The sequence below is a fragment of the Solanum lycopersicum genome, chromosome 6 (genome assembly GCF_036512215.1).
Source record: "Solanum lycopersicum chromosome 6, SLM_r2.1".
NCBI classification, from domain to species: domain Eukaryota; kingdom Viridiplantae; phylum Streptophyta; class Magnoliopsida; order Solanales; family Solanaceae; genus Solanum; species Solanum lycopersicum.
This window is the reverse complement of record NC_090805.1, coordinates 4,382,088-4,405,922: the sequence shown is the minus strand read 5'-3', so window position 1 is coordinate 4,405,922 and position 23,835 is coordinate 4,382,088. Positions and strand designations below refer to the sequence as shown.

The 23,835-nt window shown below is 34.7% G+C and overlaps 1 protein-coding gene across 1 annotated transcript; it reads right to left on the bottom strand.

Annotated features, from left to right (window-relative positions):
* Nucleotides 1-1,724: 1,724 nt before the first annotated feature.
* LOC101244084 (elongation factor 1-alpha) lies at nucleotides 1,725-4,372 on the bottom strand. Its single transcript, XM_004240531.5, has 3 exons — nucleotides 4,097-4,372; nucleotides 2,994-3,468; nucleotides 1,725-2,912 (listed from the first exon to the last, which is right to left on the bottom strand). The coding sequence occupies exons 2-3, from the start codon at nucleotides 3,453-3,455 to the stop codon at nucleotides 2,028-2,030; spliced, it is 1,347 nt and encodes a 448-aa protein (XP_004240579.1). The 5' UTR covers nucleotides 3,456-3,468; nucleotides 4,097-4,372; the 3' UTR covers nucleotides 1,725-2,027.
* Nucleotides 4,373-23,835: the final 19,463 nt, after the last annotated feature.

Genomic DNA, 23,835 nt, shown 5'->3' with positions numbered 1-23,835 from the left:
ATCTTAGTATGTTTAGCAATATAGTGTTTGATATAAAACCGGAATGATTATTTTAAAATTAGAACTATTTATCCCAATTTTTTAAATTAATCTTTTGGTTCATATAATTAATTTTTCATCTTATGGAAACAAAGATCAAAAGATATTCGAAAATGAGAATAATGTTCATCAATTTTTTCTATTTTCATTAAGAAAAATACTATTGTATATTTTTTTTTTTTAAAAAAAAAAGAAGAATGCAATTCATATAAGCACAAAAGAAAAAGAATCTTATTTGTGATTTCAGCAATGACTAGAATTGCATTTATTTCTTCTTCATGGCTTTGCTACTTTCGTCAAAGACTTTTACATCTGTTTATTATTTTTTCGAGTAAAAATTCATTGTAAACTACTTCAATAAATAAGTTGTTTGATCTGAAAAAAATAATTAGCTATTCATAGACATATTCATACCATTTGAGATTAAATCATAACTAAAATTGTTAATTTTTGCATTTCTTAATATATAATTGAACTTTATAAAGACAAACTTAAAATAAAAATATTAAGGGACAAACGTGCAACGCATGTTCCAGATACTAGTAAAGAAATAAATAAAAAGAAGAGTCCTTGTACAAGAGCAATTCAGGTTAAAAGAGGATTATTAAAAAGAGAAGTCCCCATGCAGAAGCAATTCAAGTCAATACAAATAATGAAAACAAAAAAGACGAATCAAAAAGGGGGAAATAATCAGAGTACAACAAATTGAGATAAAAGAGAGAAAATTGTGAGGGACAAAGGTAGTCCGAGTAAAGGAGAGCAAAGAAATTCTTGAGTTAAAGACTTTGTTGTGTCACATTCATTCCTAATTTGAATCAGTGTCCAGAAAGAGTGAAAGAGAGAGTTTATGAGTTCTGTAAACAAGAAGTGAGTTTGATATCTACAAGAAGCGAGTTTGACTTCTTGGAGAGTAGAAGTTTTGATTAGAGCAAATCGAAAGAGTAGAAGTTTTTAGAGTTAAGTTGATTGTTAACTAAGTTGTAATCTTAAAATTAGTAAAAACTTGTGTGGCAATTATTGTCTTGATTTGTTATAGCAATTATCTTGTATAGTGTTCAAGAACCTGGTTCTTAAATACAGGGTAGGCCGGTAGGGTTTCTTCACACTAGATTTCAATCAAACTACGTGACTTAAGAGTAGCCAAGAGGGGTTCATTGAGATATACGAGATAATATTTCCATAAATCTACACAAAAAGTGATTTTCCATCTTCAAACTAGGCTCATTCTAATATGAAGACTTAAAAGAATATTTATACTTGTCTAGTAAAAATAACTAAATTACAAGAATGATTAAAATATGCAGTTAAGCATATTAGTGGCTTCGAAGTCTTTGCAAGACTAAATTCTATCCCAGCTTAGGCACTGTTGCAAGATTCCAAAACACTTGCATCCTATCTATGTTGCTCAACTTCACATTATGGCAGTAGCTTTATTCCATTCAACTAAGTTTATCATATTTAACTCTATGTTCTATGACTGCTAGCAATAAAATATTGTTATTCATTAGAAACAAACTAACCCCCAGTTTGGTTATTTGTCAATTCCCAAGTCTGAGGGCTTTCTAATGTTCTAACCAACTCTTAGTAATGAATTTGGCCCTCACAACTGGCATTCCAATGAGGAATACAATAACATGATCACGAACCAAAAGAAAAATCTAATACCATGAAACAGGAACAAGATCTTAGAAGGAAATATACTCAAAATTTCATAAACTTAAATAAGTTGAGCAGTGACCAAGACTGTGTGTAAAGTGATTTAACCCAGGTAAAGGAACAACCAACAGAGCTATATGTCATTGCCCATCAAGTAATTTGGTCCCGACATAATTGCTCAATTACTCCACTATCCTCAAAAAGAGGCTAGAGAACCATGACAATACCTTCTGTAGCCATATCCAAAACTGGCAAAATGCTGTCCAAAACAAAAATGAAAAAAACTGATGCAAATAAACAAAACTATTTCATCCGTGCTCATCAAATGCACTCTACTTTCCCTTCTTCTGGGCAGCCTTGGTGACCTTGGCACCAGTTGGGTCCTTCTTGTCAACATTCTTGACAACACCCACAGCAACAGTTTGCCTCATGTCCCTCACAGCAAAACGACCCAATGGTGGGTATTCGGCAAAGGTCTCAACAACCATGGGCTTGGTGGGAATCATCTTAACCATACCAGCATCACCATTCTTCAAGAACTTAGGCTCCTTCTCAAGTTCCTTACCTGAACGCCTGTCAATCTTGGTCAAGATCTCAGCAAACTTGACAGCAATGTGGGAAGTGTGGCAGTCAAGCACTGGTGCATATCCATTTCCAATCTGGCCAGGATGGTTCATGATGATGACCTGGGCAGTGAAACTGGCTGCCCCCTTAGCTGGGTCATCCTTGGAGTTTGAGGCAACATAACCACGCTTAAGATCCTTAACAGCAACATTCTTAACATTGAACCCAACATTGTCTCCAGGGAGCGCCTCCTGGAGAGCTTCGTGGTGCATCTCAACAGACTTGACTTCAGTTGTCAAACCAGTAGGGCCAAAGGTCACAACCATACCAGGCTTGATTACGCCAGTCTCTACACGACCAACTGGGACAGTTCCAATACCACCAATCTTGTAAACATCCTGAAGTGGGAGACGGAGTGGTTTGTCTGATGGCCTCTTGGGCTCATTAATCTGGTCGAGAGCCTCAAGGAGGGTTGGTCCCTTGTACCAGTCGAGGTTGGTAGACCTCTCAATCATATTATCTCCTTCAAAACCAGAGATGGGAACAAATGGGATTTTGTCAGGGTTGTAACCAACCTTCTTGAGGTAGGAAGAAACTTCCTTCACGATTTCATCATACCTAGCCTTTGAGTACTTTGGGGTGGTAGCATCCATCTGTGAAAAAAAAGAACAGAAATTAGCATGACATATCCTGCTTTAAATAACAATTAAATCTATCTATGAATAAAAGCAAACCTTGTTACAGCAGCAGATCATTTGCTTGACACCAAGGGTGAAAGCAAGCAATGCATGTTCACGGGTCTGACCATCCTTTGAGATACCAGCTTCGAAACCACCAGTGGTGGAGTCAATAATGAGGACAGCACAGTCAGCCTGGGAGGTACCAGTGATCATGTTCTTGATAAAGTCCCTGTGTCCGGGGGCATCAATCACAGTGCAGTAGTACTTAGTGGTCTCAAACTTCCACAAAGCAATATCAATAGTGATACCACGCTCACGTTCAGCCTTAAGTTTGTCAAGCACCCAGGCATACTTGAATGACCTCTTGTTCATCTCAGCAGCTTCCTTCTCGAACCTCTCAATAACACGCTTGTCAATACCACCAAGCTTGTAGATCAAGTGACCAGTGGTAGTAGACTTTCCAGAGTCGACATGACCAATGACCACAATACTGATGTGAATCTTTTCCTTACCCATATTGCCTTAGAATCTGAACATCATTAGAAAACAGAAAACCAAGAATAAATTTTTTTGACAACCATGGATACCAAAAATAATTTCTTAAAGAAAATCTACGCTAATGGTTATCCTTGACAATGGGTCACGAGTAACTTAGATCTGACATAAAAGATAAATATACTAGACCAATAATATGTAAAATCTAGAATTATCACCCATTCAAAGTTTTGCACTAAAAATAGCGTTTTGGAAACTTCTGAGCATGTATTGTTAATGCATAAATTATATGGAGCAACAGTAATACAGTTTTACTTGAACAGAACATTATTGACAGTCACACAACACAGCTACTAAAACATTTCTCCATCATAACAAATATCTATAGAATTCACCAAAAGCTAATCAAAACATGCAAATAGTGGTAGATTTATTATTCAATTGATTTCCAAGTGGTTATGTAAAATCGATTCAACATCAATGGATCTGAATCTGTACGCAGTAAAAATCATATCGACGAGCATAAATATCAATACAAATTCAAATCTAATTTATAAAAAGCAACGAATATTAATAATTGAAGGATAAGCTCATAGAGAAAACACAATTACATTATTAGATACATAAATAATACACAGAAAAATCAAGTCTATAGATCGAACCTTTGGAGGTGGAAGAGAAAGAGAGAAAGCTTCGCTAAACCTTGGCTGCGCAAAACAAATAAGCGAAGCGTTAGGGTTTGGAAAATGCAGTGTGTGGTATTTTATAGCTGAGGCTAGGGCTCTTTCGGAATCCACTATATATATTTACTCAAATGCCCATAATTTTTTATCAAATTACATGAACAAAAAAAAATGGATAGTTTATGTTGTAAACAAAATTAATGAATGTCCATTATATCCCTTTTATATGTCTATAAAAGACATTTTAACTTATATGGAAAAACACATAAAAATAAGAAAGATAAAGAGTTTTCTATTTTATCTCTCTAAAAAAAAGTACAACGCATATTTTACTTCCCGAGGTCAGATGACAATCACGATTCAGTTGTCCTAGTAATCTCATTCCAACCTTGTATGCCATTTTTTCGGAAGTTACGATTGACAAAGACTTGGTGAATAAACCAGTCACATTATCACTTGAATGTATTTGATGTACGTTGATATCACTATTCTTTTGAAGCTCATGTGTGTATAAAAACTCAAGTGCTTGAGATGTGTTATGCATGTTGCATTACTTTCATATAAGATTGTGGATACTTTGTCGTATTTCAAATCACATTTTTCTCGAATAAGGTGTATAATGGACCTTAATCACACACATTCTCGATTTGCCTCATGAAAAGTTATTATCTCAGCATGATTTTATGAAGTGGCCACATAGATTGTTTCGTAGATCTCCAAGATATGACAGTTACCCACATGTGAATAATTAACCTGTTTGAGATCTAGCTTTAGGTGGGTTAGATGAATATCCTGCATCAGCATAGCCAACAAGGCTTGGATTGCAATCGTTAAAATAGATAAACTCATATTGATAGTCCCTTTTGGATAGCGCAATATGTGTTTGATCACATCTCAATGTCTCCCTGTAGGAACAAAATTATATCTTGCTAACAAATTAACCGAAAAGGTTATATCAGGCCTTGTAGTGTTAGAAAGATACATTAGTGCGCCAATTGCACTGAGATATGGTACATCATGACCAAGAATTTCCTCATTCTTTTCTTGAGGTCGAAATGAATCTTTATTCACATCAAGTGATCGAACAATCATTGGAGTACTTAATGAATGTGCTTCATCCATATAAAATCTTTTCAACGCCTTTTCTTTGAATGTAGATTGATGAACAAAAATATTGTTCGTCAAATTCTCTATTTGCAAATCAAGACATAGTTTTGTCTTTTCGAGATCTTTCATCTCAACTTCGTTCTTCAAATAATCGATTGCCCTATGAAGTTTCAATAATGCTTTTTTCATCAACATAAATAGCAAGTACTATACACAAATCCTGATATTATTTTCTTTATAAACATACATGGGTAAATCGCACCACTTGTATAACTTTCCTTAGATAAATACTCACTAAGATGGTTATATCACATACATCCAGATTGTTTTAAACCATATAATGATCTCTGCAATCTAATTGAGTACATTTTTCTGAGGTCTTGAACTGTATGCTTTGGGCATTTTGAATCCTTCAGGATTTTTCATGTATATCTCATTATCGAGTGATCCATAGAGATAGGCGGTAACCACATCCATCAAATGCATTTCAAGTTTCTCATGTGAAACTAATGAGATAACACAAAGTTATTGCATCCATAATAGGTGAATATGCCTCTTCATAATCGATGTCGGGCCTTTGAGAAAATCTTTTTGCAACAAGACGTACTTTGTACCTTTGTATTTCATTTTTCTCATTTCTTTTTTGCATAAAAACTCATTTAGTCAACAAGTTTAACACCAATAGTTGTTTCTATTGTTGTAGAAAATTTCGCTCTTGACAGTTGCTTCTTGTCATTTTGACCGATCATTTCGTTGTCGATATTCTTCAACAAATTGAGGTCAAAATCCTCACAATTTTGCATAATTTTTCATGTCACACTGTATGCAAAAACATAATCCACAGCTATTTCTGAGCTATTTAGATTTGTTTCACCATCACTTGATTTTATAGATAGTTCATTATTTTATTGAGTCTCAATGTCACGAGGCTATTTTCTCAACCTCGTGGGACAGCAAGTGAAGGCTTGCAGAGCTCTACAGATGCTCAATCCTAACAACCAACAATCACACAAGGTGCAGCAACAAGACAGTCAAAACAGTCCATACAAAACAGGCAAACAAAGGCAAAATCGGAAAGCTAAGTTGGGAGGCAAGTGCCAAATTTTCTGATATGTATTTCTCCAAGTCTTTACAAGAATGAGTCCCTAAAAACTCTATGCAAGCTTCATATAAGCAAGCCAAAACGTGTAGGAACAAAGTCTCAAAAGAAATGCTAAAAAGGGAAACCGTTACAAAAGTTAAAAAGTAGGTAAGAAATCTTTCTACTTTATTTCCTAAAATGGAAACTTTCCCATCAGCTTTTGTCTCTGCCTTGGGGGACGTTCTTGGCTGGCATGGCGAGCAATAATTGTTCCTCTTAGTCTTCAAGCTACCTCCAAAGGTTGGACTGAAATTGGCACGTCGTTCCAGACCCTCCATATCGCAATATGACTCCGCCATGTTCTCAAAGATGCTAGAATTGTTGGAATTTAATGTAACACATTGCGGGGAGGTACAGGCTCACCCACCTAATTTGTCGATGACCCCGACCCACACAGCTACAAATAATTATGGACCTTGTCGCGAAATTTCCACAAGTCCTCGTACTTCTCCCACATTGCCTCCTCAAGTGTTGTCCCTTTACAATGTACAAGGAACTGTAAGCTTGAGTTGTTCCAGCCTTTGCCACGAACAAGTTGATGATCTATAATTACTTCGATTGGTTTTCCACGGTCGACGGAGTGATGAAAATTCGAGCTCACACAGACTGCCCCCGCTCCTTGTCTTCCACGCCTTCAAAGTATGGTTTCAGTTGGCTAGCATAGAAGACTTGATGTATCTTCAAGTGATGGGGCATATCGACCCAATATGAAATCTTTCCAGCCTTGACAATAACCTCGAAAGGGCCCTCATATTAGAGAATCAAACTTTGACTCACACTTCACAGCGATTTGAACTGGCTAGGATTGAGTTTCACCATAACTCGATACCCAAATCGATAGTCGACTGAATGCCGCTTCCGAACAGCATATTTCTTTATTTTCTAGGTTGCCTTATCAAGGTATGATCGTGCAAGATCAACCTGCTCCTCCCAGTATTTCCCCATATGATAGGCACCCGGACTCTTCAAGCTTGCGTCAACGGGCAAAGACTAGGGTGTGTTAGGTTGCTGCCCAATTGCCAATTCAAAAGGGCTCCTTCCCATTACTTCGCTCCGCTGTAAATTGTACGAAAACTGGGCACTATCAAGTAGCTTAGCCCAATCTTTCTGATTCGCACTAACATAGTGCCGCAAATAACATTCCAAGAGCGCGTTAATATGCTCGGTCTGCCCATCTGTCTGTGGATGAAACTAGTCAAAAAATGTAATTCCGACCCCAATAGGCTGAACAACTCCCTTTAGAATGTACCGGTGAATCGAGGGTCTCAATCACCGATGATGTGCTTAGGTATGCCCCAATACTTGACGATGTCGCAAAGGAAAATACGAGCTGCTTCCTTGGCTTTGCAATTGGCCGTCGTGGCAGTGAAAGTCGCATACTTTAAGAAGCGATCAACCACAACCATGATGGTTCCAAACTCTTTCGAGTTCGACAGGCACGTAATGAAGTCCATAGTGTCGCTGTCCCAAGGCTTTTTAGCAATGGGCAACGGCTCAAGCAGTCCACCTGGCGCCTTCTTCTCGACCTTGTCTTGTTGACAAATAAGACAAGTTTGCACATACACCTCGATGTCGTCTTGTATCCGAGGCCAATAATAAGAAGCCTCTAGCAAGGCCAAAGTCCTCTTCTGCCAACATGACCAGCCCATGTAGTGCCATGTCCTTCTTTCATCAACGTATGGCGAAGATTAGCCCACTTTGGGACGTACACACGTCTGCCCATAGTATAGAGCAGACCACCTTCTTCCCAAAATTTCTTCGTCTTGACTTGTTGGGCCAAGACGAGAAGTTGTTTTGCCACAGAATCATGCTGCATGCCTTCCTTTATATCTTCAACAATAGTGCTGCAACTCGAACTCACAATCGCAGCCAAGGCAACCTTGCGACTAAGCGTGTCGGCTGCAACATTAACCTTTCCCGCCTTATATTCAAAGCTAAAATCAAACTCAGCCAAGAAGTCCTGCTAACATGCTTGTTTGGCAGTCAATTTCTTTTGAGACTGAAAGTAAGTCGTCATGACGTTGTCCGTCTTGAAAACAAATGCACCCAATACATAATGACGCCAAGTTCTTAGACAATGAACTACAGCCGTCATCTCCCTATCATGAGCAGAATATCGCCGCTCCGCATCATTCAATTTTCTGCTTTCAAACGCAATTGGGTGGACCTCTTGCATTAGGATGTCAGCAACAGCAAAGTCTGAAGCATCAGTGTGGACCTCAAACGCCTTAGTGAAATAAGGTAGTGCCAAGCTCGGCTCCTCCGTAACTGCTGCCTTAAGCTTTTCGAAAGCAGTTTGGCAAGTATCAGTCCACTCCAACTCACAATTCTTTTTCAACAAATCAGTGAGTGGAAAAGCAATAGTCGAGTAGCTAAAAATAAAACATCGATGATAATGGTGAGGCCAAGAAAGGATCGCAACTCGGGTACTTTCATTGGAGCCTCTCAATTTTGAATTGCCTCCACCCTGTCTCCGTCCATCCTTATGTCACCATGAATGATCGCATGTCTAAGGAATTAGACAGTAGGTTGGGCAAAACTGCACTTCTCTCGCTTCACGCACAAGTCGTTGTCAGACAAGACTTTGAACATCTTGCAACAAGTGTTCCACATGATCCTCCATATTGTTGCTATAGACGGCAATGTCGTCCAAGTAGATGACCATAAATTAATACAAGTAAGGATGCACCAGCTTGTTTATCAACGTACAAAACATTGATGGTGCATTCGTCAAACCAAATGACATGACAAGCCACTCAAAAGTACCATAACGAGTCACACAAGTTGTCTTAGGTTCATCACCTTCTACAATCCGAACTTGATAATAACTTTTCCTCAAATCCATCTCCGTGAACACCTTGGCCTGCCCCAAATGATCAAATAGATCAGCAATCAAAGGAATGGGGTATTTGTTCTTCACATGACCTTGTTGAGGGCTTGGTAATCGATACACAAACACAACATCCCTTCCTTCTTCTTTTGGAACAAAACAGGCGCACTCAATGGCGCGTTGGATGGCCTGATGTGTTGCGAATCTAGCAACTCCTTGAGTTGTTTCCTCAATTCCTCCAATTTTGGGGCCGCCTTGCGATAAGGCGTCATGGCAGGCGGCTTCGCCCTGGGAATCTTTTCAATCTGGTGATCAACTTTCCTTCGGGGTGGCAACCTTTGGGGAAGTTCTTTCAACATCACGCCCTTGTTGTCACAAAGAACTTATTCAATTTAAGGAGGCAAATATGTTGCCTCAAAAGAGCCTTCGACACCTCTAACAAGGGCAGCAAGAAAAGTTGGTTCACCTCTTTTAAAACCCTTAACGATCTGCATCGCCGACAAGTGCATCCCATTTTGTGGTACCCGAATAAGGGGTACCACGCATGAACCTCCAGTATTGCTAATGTGCAGCTGGTTATGACGCGGAGAAATAAACGCGTTAACCTCGTACCAAAAGTCCAGCCCCACAATAATATTGAACACGTCCATAGGTGCAATGGTGAATTTGGTTAACCCTGTCTAACCTCCTAATCGATGGGGACTTTAGGATCGAAGCCATGGACAAAAGTGGGGAGGGCATTGACCGTCTTCAACATAGTGTTGCTGGAAACGTAAGTCAAGCCAAGGTCCTTAGCCTTCTACTCCATCACAAAGTTGTGAGTCGCACCCGTGTCCACCATAATCCGCACGTCTTTGTCATTCAACTTGGCATTAACGAATAATGATTCGCGCAGCCTTATACTAGCCGGCTGAGGAACTTATGCAGCAAGTGATATATAATTGAACAACGCCGTGTGATTGACCATACCAACAACAACATTTTTCCCTCTGTCTATCCCGCTGTTCTACCCACGTTGCTCCTAGGATGTACCTCCGGTTTGCATTGTATCCTTCTCTTGCTGCTTTTCGGCAGCCACCATGGCACTCAGTTTGCTCAGTGAAGGACAATAACGGGCAGCATGAGTTGTTTCACCATAAATATAACAACCTTCACGATAAGGAGTACCTTTCTTGCGGTTCTCATAATTCTTGCGGAAATTAGAAGGTTGGTTGCGATTGTTACCTCTAGCGTCACTGCCTCGGTTTGGTGTGGGTCTGCTTATGCTCCTGCTATTGTCAACTTTGGAAGGAAATTTTTTGCTCCGTTTTCCCCTCATATTCCCTGCATCTGCCCGTAAATCAGTGAGCGATTCAGCCACTACAATCGCTTCGTCTACGTCGTAGCCTTGACGCCTTTGAAGTTCTTGTTTGGCCCAGTTTTGACCATCCAAGAAATAGAACAGAAAGTCGTCACTTGTTAAGTTCGGAATTTGGAGGGTCAATTTCCTGAACTCTTTCACGTATTCCCAAATAGAGGAAGTTTGTTTCAACTCCCTCAACCTCCGACAGTCCTCATGGACAACATTCTGCGGGTAAAACTGATGCTTGAGTTCTTCCTTGAACTGCTCCCAGTCATCAATAGAACAAAACCCCTGTGAATGTCCGCCTTTTCCTTGCAACCACAACATTGTTGTATCAGTCAAATACATGGCAACCGTTCTGATTTTGGCAGCCTCCTTGTGCATACTCACGTGCTCAAAATAGGCATCTATTTGCCAAAGAAAGTTCTCAATGTCTTTAGCACTCCGTTCCCCAAAAAATTCATTGGGTTTGGGAGCCCAATGCGTGTCTCAGGCACAGTCACAGGAGCAGCAACCCCCGCTTCAACAACCTCATCAACCTGCCGTTTCAGTTCTTCAAACTCTCTATGAAAGAAGGAGAGAGTTTTGGTGAGCTTGAGTCCGAGGTTGGTCAAACCTTCTTTGTGAACTTCCTCAAACTCTACCAGGTTGTTTTTCACATCATCCAAACCTTCAAGAGCTGCAGATTCAAGAGAACTCAAAATTTTTCTCAACAACAACAATGCGTTTATTTAGGGCCGACAACCCCGCCTCAACTCTGATAATTTTTTCGTTGAGTTGGATGGTGTCCGACCCTTCCCCCTCTTCTCCAACAACTCTACCACTAATAGAAGGGTTACAAGAAGCGTCTCTTACCTTACTCTTGTCATGTTTCTTGCAGTGTCCCTCTGAACCTCCAGCTCGTTCTCTTGGACAACCTCTTCATTTCGTTGGGACTTCAACGTCATGCTTAACCAAAGCTTTGATACCACTTGTCACAGGGCTATTTTCTCAACCTCGTGGGACAGCAAGTGAAGGCTTGCACAGCTCTACAAATGCTCAATCCTAACAACCAACAATCGCACAAAGGTGCAACACAAGACAGTCAAAACAGTCCACACAAAACAGGCAAACAAAGGCAAAATCGAAAGGCTAAGTTGGGAGGCAAGTGCCAAATTTTCTGATATGTATTTCTCCAAGTCTTTACAAGAATGAGTCCCTAAAAACTCTATACAAGCTTAATATAAGCAAGACAAAACGTTTAGGAAAAAATTTCTAAAAGAAATGCTCAAAAGGAAAACCTTTACAAAAGTTAAAAAGTAGGTAAGAAAGCTTTCTACTTTATTTCCTAAAATGGAAACTGTCCCATCAGCTTTTGTCCATGCCTTGGGGGATGTTCTTGGCTGGCGTGGCGAGCAATAATTGTTCATCTTAGTCTTCAAGCTACCCCCAAAGGTTGGACTGAAATTGGCACGTCGTTCCAGACCCTCCATATAGCAATATGACTGCGCCACGTTCTCGAAGATGCTGTAATTGTTGGAATTTAATGTAACACCTTGCGGGGCGGTACACTCAAGTTCATTGATCCCTCCAAGTATACCGGAATTACTCACATCTTTACTTTATATGTGATGTTTTCGCATAGTGTCATTCTGACCCTTTAATTTTCTTTTTCTAGAATATTGATCATGTGATCTTAATGGTCTACACGTTTCAGGCGTTCTTTTGACTCATTAAATATGACACTAGTAGATCAGGTCATCCAATAGGGAAATTAATTTAAATTGGGACATTTTTTTCCAGGAATATTGATTTAGTAATCTTTTTCAAATCTGTAAATGTCTCTGGCACAAGTGATGTGTATTAGGAACAACTATTTACATTTGTTACTTCATCAAGAATTTTATTTTACATGGACATCCAAGGTGGAGTGTCGTAAAAGAATTAATGAATGTACATTGTACCCCTTTTATGGCTATAAAAGACATTGTAACTTATATGAGAAAACACAAAAATAAGGAAGATAAAAGTTTCCTATCTTTTCTCTCTACTACATTTTTCTCTTATTGGTTATTACTGGTTAATTTTAGTATCTAATCTTTATTTCATAACAGTTTAGATGTTTTTGACACTAATCTCTTTTGAAAACAAAAAAAAAGTCATATTTGTGAAATTTGTTTCTCCCAATTTAAAATTGGAAAAATTTGCTAGACAAAAACATTTTAGCATTTTGATATGACTCCTTAGCCACACTTTATATATTTATTACAAATATTATATTTTAATGGGATAATGCCCAAGTACCCCCTCAACATATGCCCGAAATCTCAGACACACTTATACTATACTAAGGTCCTATTACCCCCTGAACTTATTTTATTAATAATCTTTTACCCCTTTTAGGCCTACGTGGCACTATCTTGTGGGCCCAATGATGGTTGACTTTTTTTTCCAAACCAGTGCCACGTAGGCTAAAAAGGGGTAGAAAATTACTTATAAAATAAGTTCAGGGGGGTAATAGGACCTTAGTATAGTATAAGTGTGTCTCTGGGATTTCGGGCATAGGTTGAGGGGGTACTTGTGCATTATCCCTATTTTAATTGACCAAAAAACATAAATTTCACTACTTTGTACTATGATTAATTAGAATTTCAGTAGATTTTTAACTCACTTGCATATCACTATTTTCAGTTAGATACATAAATCAAAAGTGAATAAATATGTGTATCTACCGTAATTAAAGGAAAGAGATACATTATTTAATTAAGTTGAATTCATGGTCATAACTTAATTCCACAATTAAAGTATTAAAATATGGGATGTAACAATCATGAATCAGGTGGATTAATTGATATCAAACTGTAACAGTTTTATCAAAAGAGGACTAAATTGCTTAGATTAACAAATGTGAATTTTAAACTTCTTCTTCACTTCATTCCCTTGAATACTGATTTTTCAAAGTTATTTTGTTTGAAAGGCAAATATAATATCGTTACAATATTCGGGTTCGTGGATCTCTAAAAGCGATTACGTTAATTATAGAATTGATGGGATACTATTGAGAGAGAATGCAACCTATAATGATTTGTCTGATGATATTTCAACACGAATATGAATCAATTATTCACGCAAAAGAATGGAGATACGATACATGATGGAAGACAATGTAACTCCAATGGTAATTCAAAGTAAGATGGGTATGAGGTTTTTTTTAATGGAATTGGAAAGGAATCAATCCAATTGTGGTTTGTATCCATTATGCATAACAATGAAAGAGCAAAATTTTAGATGCAGCAACAATAGTGAAATATCTTTTGACCAAGATACATTTATGGTTGAAGTTGAGACTGCATCTGTAACAGCTCTTACAGATAATCTTAGTGTAAATGTGTTATGTGTTTTGAATAGTAATTCAGATTATGTTATTTGCAATCGTAGCCACAAAGTAATTAAAATCAAGCAGTTGTATAAGGACAAGAGTACTATTGTGGCTGTAATGCAGAAGTATGTTATAGACAATCGATTTAAAATTCAAGGTTTTAAAATCAGAGAAGAAGAGGTTAGTCATATTTGTTATTTTTTTGGTTACAATATGTGTACGTTTTTGTGTATTATAGAAGCATGAAGAAATGTGCCATAGGTTAGTGTGTCTCTATCAAATAAAACATATTTTGAAAAAAAATATTGTATATCTAATTATTATGTGAGTATAAATCTAATGTTAAAAAGTAATAAATATTTTTGTAACTTATATATTTTATAGTGTGTATCTCGGACAAATGAAGTGGATCTCGAAGAGCTAATGTAGACATCATTGTTAAAGTAAAATGATTTATTATTGAACAATAATAAAAATTTTTGTAGTATTAATATTGTGTTGCACATGTGTCTTAGATAATAAAGTAGTATATATGCAAAAAAATTTATGATTTATAGTGCGTATCTCGGTCAAATGAAATATATCATGAAAAATGAAGTGTATCTTTATATATAATTTAGTCTATTATTAAGTTCATTAAGTTGTATCTTCTATAAATAAGCATGTATCTGTAAGCTTCAACGATCATAATTGAGTGCCTTTGGTGAACTACTTTTTGAGATGTATATCTGAGAAGTGCCAATGGATATATTCAAATTCTCATGTTCAAATAAGACAACTTTATTTCAAGTTAGATGTTTCAATAGCAAGCATGCATGTTCATTAAAGGAAAAAGTGTGCTCACATCGTCAAGAACAACTGATTTGATATCTGGAATAGTTGCTCCAAAATATGTGAATCATAAAAGAAAGAACACACCAAAGGAAATCCAAGAAGATGTAAAACGCGAATTGGGAGTAGACATTAAATACATGAAGGCATACTTAGGTACTTGTATATATTGGATAGTGTGTATCCAAACTCTAACATCTAAATGCATAATTTAACAGAGAATGAATTCAGGTATCTATTTATAGCGTTGTATCCTTTTATAAATAATTTTTAGCACTGCAGGTCAATTGTCGGTGTGGATGGAGCTCACCTAAAGGGAGCTTATCAAGTCACATTTGTTTATGTTAGCACTCTGGATGGAGCAGATGTGCGAAATATTAAATAAATTACTTTATATAAGGTGGTATTTAATAAGATAGTTAGCTTTTTATTTTTCCAGGATGTATACTACTTGTTACGCCCTAAGAGCACCCATTGGACGTGAAACGGTGTACTCGACCCCGAAGGGGTCTTATACAAGACTTTTAACATTCATTCATCACATAGATACTATGACTAGTGCGGAATTAAAACTTTTTATTCAAAATCCATATATTCAAAACATTTCGAAAAGCAAGCAGATGTCTAAGTCTTACATGGCCATCTTAAATCAGATCTGAAAACATAACAGGGACACAAACCTTTACAATCGAATTCTTAACAATAATCTTAGAACATGAATGAACTAAAACCAATAGAAGTCCTTGTCCTCGATCTATGTGCACATACCAAGTCTTAGAGAAAACTCTATCCAAGATCTTCAATCCGAGCTTTAACCAATAACTTTCTGGAACCTACATTTGTAGTAAAAACATGAAGAAATATGGATTATCATACAAAAATATACTAAGAATGATGACCATGCAAAAACATGCATTAATAGGGAAATTTGGTTGAAAAATCATGTTGTAGATAGTGAAGGTTTATTGATATATCTATATTAAATTTGGGTTAAATCTTAAATCACCATACGTTGACCAAGTCAAATTTCTGGTTGATAAAGTCGGATTAATATCTAATTTAAAATTGTATGACTTAAATCAAGTCCAAATCACTTGGGCCAGTCCATTAAGTTGACAAGATGAGTCCAACTCATGTTCTTCTGGCCCAGGGGTAAAAATTGCTCAGACCAAAATACCCGTAAAACCCTAACTCAAGCCTATATAAAGAGGTCTTCTTCTGATCAAAAGAGACACAAATACATACATACAAAAATTCATAGTTGCTCTTCAGTGGTGATCTGCAAGTCTTCTGCATACAAAGAAGTCTTCGCTCCAAGTGTTAAGCCGCAAGTATTCCATCAACTCAAGATCATTCGTGAAGAGAAAAATCAGAGGATTATATCTTTTATTAAAGATTTCACAAATATTTTAACCTTCGCATAAATTCAAATTCAAATATTATTGTTTGCTTGCTATTTTTCCTTTTCTATTTGTTGCTTTTCAGAAATGAAACTTTAGACGCATACACATGCATTATGCCACTTTTTGAAATATCATTGTTCAATATCATAAGAGACATATAATGTATGTATAATCATCATACAAGTCATAGTATCTCATTTAGACAATACCAACATGTAGATCATTGTCTTTACCTTTTAATCTCCACCTCAAGTAATCATCATGCTATACCTTGTGCAATGTATGGAAAAAATTCCATATCACCATCCACACTAAGGCACCACATTAAGCTCACCGAAACTGAACTCAACCTTCAATCTTTTTCATACCTTTACACAATTGTGTTAAGAAATAATATTTATTAGAGAATAAATATTTGCTCAAATTCAATAGATCATATATTCGTTTATGGTGTCTATTTACTTCTATAATAGATGATTTAGTGTGTATAGTTTTAGCTTATACACAGAGGATTAGATCATTAGTACTTGTAAGTATAAAGTTTTTGGTTCATAATCTAGGACGGAAATTGGACATGCCATTGGGTACAATTGTAGCACAAGATTATATGTAATTTATCTTGATTATGGGAACGATATAGTTTCAACTTCTTGTTCTAGTACATTTTGTATGTATTGAACGGGATCGAGTATAGATAGTTGTTTTAGACTGACTGATAAAAATATGTTCTCTAAACTATTAAATGTACATATCTTCTTAATATTGATATAATTATAATGATCTGTATATATTAGTTATCGTTTTGATTTATTAAAAGATGAGATTATGAGATAGGTCAATATGCCTGGTAAGTTGGATGATAATAATATATGTTCGTAAAATAATAGGTTAGTTGATGGAATCCATGTCTCGTTATAGTGATTGATTGATATGTCTTTTTGAAAAACTTATAAGTTTTCATCGTGTCAAATCTTGCAAGTGGATTTATGAATCTAACACATGAAATAAGTTAAGTAGTGCTCTAAAGGAAATTAATCATTAAGTTAAATTCGTCAGTAATTAAATTTATTGATTTATATCTGAAATCTTAACATGGGGAATTACATAAGTGTTTAATGGGAAATCACGAAATAGAGGAGTACAATTACGAATTTCTAACGGAATGATTTGTAATTTATTATGGTAAGAATAACTCAAATTAATTATTTGAAATTATTTCCATAATAGAAAGTCTTGGTAATTAATTTTGTGGTCCCTATTGTGTCCATATTTAACTAGAACTCAGACGCTTTATTCTTAAACGAAAAAGGGGAGAGACGTTAGTTTTCTTATAAAGAGAAAACTAGCGTTAAAAATCTTGAGACAAGAAAGCAAACGTGAAAATTTGCTAAAGGAAAAAAAAAGTTAATTTTATTCGCCTCTTTGGATTGGGAAGAAATCTCAATCTTCTAACCCTAGATAGATGATTAGTTTTCTAATCGATACTTGCCCACCCAAGTATTGAGAGAGTTCGGTTGTGACTTGGTTGTAGAAGACCATAGCTATCTTGTAGATTTGCTTGAAAGTCTTTCTATCTTGGGAATTTGATTGAAGGTATCCGATCACGCTTCAAGAGGTAATTCTTAAATTAAATTTCATTATGTTTATGTGTTCTAGCATGAATTTGTTTTAGCATCTATTATTCATGTAAGTAGTAAAGATCCTCATATGTTTCCGCTGTGAATATATATTTTCCAACAGGTGTCACTATTACATTGACTGTTTGCTCTCATTTCTCAGGTCTGGCTCCTATTTCTTGTTCGTTGCTTATTTCACTTCTATCAGGCTTTTCTATTCTCATATTTTGTTGGTTCTTATATTTCGATTCTACACTATGATTTTTCTTTCGTTCATCATATATAGCCCTACTTTCCATCACTTTTTTCCCTTTGCTCTCATTCTCATCTTGTTGTTTCGTACCTTTCCTCTACTTAATATTGTCATTCACCATCATCTCCTGAGCCATTAATTATTGCTTTTTATGATGGAGTTCGACTTCTCCTTCGCATGGTAGACGCAATTCAGTGTCGACAGAAAAATCATCTGCGCAGAAAGTTATATTTTTATTCTAACATAATTTTATTCAAAATACAAATAGATAAATATTGTGCCTGTGCGCATTCACGGAACCAATATTTATGTGAAGGAGGTTCAAAATATAACAAAGTAAACATGTGAAAATCAAAAGATGAAAATTGGAGAAAGGTGGGAATGAAATATTGATCTTTAACCTTAAATTTAACTCATGTTCCTCCTACTCTATCAAGTTTTTATGAAGAGCTTTAATTTTTCTTTGAACTTTTTCTAAATTTTAGATTATTCCTCATTCAATCATATTTACTTTAAAAACCACCAAGATTCTTCAAAAAAGTTGAAAGATTGAGTTACTAATATTATAATGCATATTCAAAAGATAAGTAAATGACATCGTCGATTTTCTAGGTATTTAATTTAATTTACTATGAATTTTTTATAAACAAAGACAGATGATGAATAAATCAAATAAGTTTAGTTTAGTTTTCATCTCTTTAGAATCACATTGAAAAAGAAATAAGAAAGAGATACTATGAAATTATGAAAAAAGTTCAATTAAATAGATTTTGTTAAAAGAATCACAACTTTTAAAATTTTTCATTCAATAATCTTAGTTTATATAATATTTTTGTAATTAAAATTTAATAACAATTCTTTTAAAAGAGTTTCTTTTAGTTAGTACACGAGAAGAGAGTTATGCAGAAACAAAATGAGCAATGTAATTAAAAAGAAAAAAGAAAAAAATATAAAGAAATGTAGCTAATAATTTTAAACAAAGTCAAATTACGAAAATGAAATAACATAAAGAGAAAAATAATAAAAAAATAAAAGTAATACAACATTAGATTAAGTTAAACCCAAAAACAATAGGCCTTCACTGTATCATAAGCCCAAAATCTGAGCCCATATCAACCTTTTTAAAACAATTTTTTTTTTGAAAAATGTTATACGTGGGAATCAAACTTGAACTATTTCGACTAACAATGAACACCTTATCCAATGAGTTACGCTTATCATCTATGTTGAGAAGGTTTATTTTAACATATATTCTTGCAATGAATAGGAATATTATGGAGCAGTTAAATATCTTTTAAAAAAAGGCCAAACAAGATATTATTTATCAGACATATACAAAAGACTGCTACTTCTACAACAAAGAGTTCATTATACAAGTTTAGATTTCTACTTACACACATTCAAAGTTAGAGACATGAATATTAGTCTAAAGATATCCACCAAATCAAATTGAAAAATCTATTAATTACTAACATGACCGAATAACTTAAACAAAAAAAAATAGTTATCGAATCATATAATATAAAATCAAATTGAAAAATCGAATGCACACCTTAGAAAGAGATTAAAATTGGGGAAGAGGGTCAAAATTACCCTTCAACTTTGTTTTATTGGTTGATTTTGCCCTTACCGTTAAATGAAAATTATTCTTACCCTTGTTGATAATAAACATAATAAAAATACCCTCTTTGGACGAAAAATCCCAGATCAATTAAAATTATCCATTTTTTAACACGAACCAGAACCTAACCCACTAAACTACATAACCCATAACAAATCAACTTATTTCCAATCTTCTTCATCTCATTGTTCTTTTCCTTCTTCTAAGTGTTCTTGGCTAAGTACCCTAAGAACATTCATAGTCTTAAAAATTAAACAAACACCATCACTCATTATCATCATATATTTACACAAATCATATGAAAAAAAACAAATCTAAAGTTTGAAAGAAAAGTTGTTTCTTTTTGGGGGAGACTTAAAGCTAGGAGTGGCAAACGAGTGAGTCGAGTCGAATATGAGTGATAAAAAAATGAGTTGAATAAAAACGGGTAATGAAGTTACCCGACTAGACACATATTTTAAAGGAAAAATAACTTAAATACACAACTATAAGTTTTATATTCTCTAATTTTCCCTTCTTTTTTTAAATATTACATAATTCTTTTTTTTTAATTTTAGTAGAAGTGTATAGATACATAACATTCTCTCTCCTATAATATACAATTCCCCAATATAATGCCTATTTTTACTCCACTAAAACACTCAATCTTCTAAATTAGTTTTTGGATTTTGAATTATTAATTTTAATTAATTTTAATTAAAACACCCAATTTTGAATTTCAAAATTTAAAAAATTTGAAATTTCAAAAAACTGGACAATTTCTCTCCCGTTCTTATAGTTCTTCTTACTCCATCACGTCTTTAGTTCTTCTTACTCCATCATCGTCTTTCTTCTTCTTAACCCAGCATCTGTTATTGGTTTCTTCTTTTTCTTATTACTCCATCATCAGTTCTTGTTTTCTTCCTTTTTTTTGTTTTTGGTTAATTGTTCTATTACATCATAGTAATGGATCCGTTAATTAATAAAAGGATATATGATTCAACGATGAAAATTGAAAAGAAAATAGAAAAAAATCTTTGCATGATCCTATGAATCTTCAGAAGGATTCAAACAAAGACTCTGGCGAAACATCAAAATCAAAGGTTGTCAAAATACAAAAAAGAAAAAGAAAAAAGAAGCTGCAAACATTGTTGTCAGGCCTACAATGTTTCGGGTTTGTATTTTTATACTTATTTTAAAATTGTTGTTGAAATTAGTAAAAAATTTAAGGAATCCAATATGTATCAGAAAATTATGAAAATTATTATCATGTATCAGACAATAGGCTTAATACATAAGTACTAAGTGGATTATAATGTTTAGTTTATGATTTGATACATGAATTCGATGTGTATCATATAATTTTCTATGTATCAAGGGTTTTTCAAAATTTTTATCATGTAGAAGTGATTAATTTCAATAACTGCGCCATCAAGCGTGCTTGCAGATACATTTTGAATCAGTGTGTATAGTGTTTTAGACGATGCATTGATCATACATGAATTTGTTGTGTATCATAATGTTTTCTATGTATCATGAGGTTTTGAAAATTGTTATAATGTATCATTCAATAAGTTTAATAACTGCGTCATCAACGGTGCTTGATGATATTGTTCACCCAAATTCCGGAATGTCTCATCAAAATTGATGTATTCATCATGAAACATCCACAATAACAACAATAAAATTACTGCATTTTCGAAATTTAACAGGATGTTCATAAAAAATGTATTCAAAATAGATGATATAATCTTTGATTTTCAAAATTTGTAATTAATATCCAATTACGTGTTGATTTAATGCTGATTAATGATCTATTACCGTAAATTAAGTTGTTTTAGTTAACAAGTTTAAATGTACCGTTTTTTCCCTATTTTTTTCTTAACAGTTTTAACTTACCATGTATCAAATTTTTACTATTTTAAATGGGTAAAATGAGTTTGTCCAATAGATAATATGGATAACCGTATTACCCATATTGTTTATTAGAGATCTTGTTAAATGCTTTAAAAGAAAAAAAATTATCAATCAACTCCACCGGTGCCGCCCCCACCCCCACAACCACCTCTCAAGAAAATGTAAAAAAAAAAAGTTCCATCCCACCCCTACCCCCTACTAGCCATCCCCCTCCCCCCCCCCACACACACACTATCCCAAAAAAATATTATCAATTTTTTTAAAAAAAATCAATAATTTTTAAAAAAAATTACCACCACACCCCCTGGCCCCTACCGCCTCCCCCACATCCACTACCAGACCCTCACCCCACACCCACTACCCCCTGCCAGCCCCCCCTCCCTCCAAAAAAAATCATTAAATTTTTTTAATAATAATCTCATTAAATTATTTTAAAAAATTACCACACACACTCCTAACCCTATCAGCCCTCCCCCCCCCCCCAACACCCCATCCCAAAAAAAAAAATTAACAATTTTTTTAATTTTCTCGTTAATACTTTTTTAATTATTTTTTGAAAAAAATTTATTACCCCACCCCCTTACCCCCTACTAGCCCCCACCCTCTTACCCCTATCAGCCACCCACCCCCATCCCCAGCCCCAGCCCCCACCCTAGCCCTACTACCCCCTATCCCAAACTAAATGTAAAAATAAGTTCATGTTTTTTTTATAGATTTTTTTAAAAGAAAAAAAACTTTCTTACTATCCAACCCTTTATCACTTTTTTTAAAAAATCCATTTTATCCATTTGACTATCCATTTTAAATGGGTAATATAGGTATTACTTGTTTTTTTACTCATTTGGATATCCAATTCATTTAATATGAGTAATATGAATGAATACCCATATTAATTTATCCATTTTGCCACCCCTACTTACAACTTTGGATGGCTCCAAAATGGAAGCCATTCTGATGGGTTCTTCAAGATGTAAATCATTTGAATGCATAGTTTTGTTGTGAAAAAATTAACAAAATGAATAAGTTTTTTGCAAAGATGAAAAAAATAAATAAAAATGTTTTGTTTTTATACAGAAAGAAGAGATAATATAAAGCAAAACTTAGTAGTTTGATGGTTTAGTTTTTTGAAATGAGTTAATTTGTCATGAGTTTTGTTTAGTTTAATTGGTTGAGCTTTGGTTCTGGTTAATTTTATTTTGGATAATTTTAATTAAAATCAAGTAATTTTAATTAATTTGGGGGTTTTTGTCCTAGGAAGACATATTTGTTAAGTTCATTAACGACAGAGTAAAAATAACTTTTTTAACGATAAGAATAAAACCAATCAATAAAATAAAGTTGAGGGGGTAATTTTGATCTTTTTTCATAAAAAATGTAATTCATTTTAATGAAAAAAAAGAAAGAAAGTGTAAGGGGCATTTACGTAAAAAGACTTAAGAGCTGCAACCCTAATCCTCATCGTTGAGACTATAAATAGCTTCATTATCCCTTCGTAGAAAACCCTTCATCACTTTTGCTGTGATTCCCTTCTCTCTGCTGTGCCGCAATCTCCTAATTTCTCTTCTCTAAGGTTACACTCCATCTCTATTTTATTTTTTTCTGTTATGTTCTTGTACTGTGATTAGATCTGTAAATCAATTTTTATACTTGATCTGTTCTTAATCGTGTGGAAAATTTTAAGTATCTTCTGGTAAGATCACTGAACGCGTTTTGGTATAATCGGCTAATGTCTTTACCGCTGATCTGTGTTTAAACCAGATCTGTACAAGTTTCTAATGAATTTTTCATAATATATAACACAAATTTAAAAATTGTAGATTTTTATTTTATTTCTTTGTGAAAGCCTCTTGTGCTAACTGTTGTTATGATTCGGTTTGTTATGATTCGGTTTTTATACAACTTTCTCATCGTTACACAAATTAAATTATTTCACTATACAGTAATTTAGTTCTAAAGTGTTTTTTTTCATGTGTAACACTGTAGTTGCTACTTTATTGGCTTGTTTAAATGAATTACTTAATGTAGATATACTTTTCGAGTTTATTCACTCACTGCAGGAGAGATATATCTGTTTACTTTATTTGCAATCTTTTTTTACCCTAAGTCATGTTCACTTACAGCTGTTGCTCAAAATAATTCAGTTAGTTATGTAAAGTTTTTAAGATGTCAATAAGTGCTTAAGTATTGCATTACACATAATGAGTCACAGGGAAATACATATTTCATTGTTTTTATTGTATATTGCCTGTTATTGTAGAATCAACTGGTTAAGTCATGCCAGGTTTATCTTTTCAGTTGTATTGAATTTTGAAAAAAAATA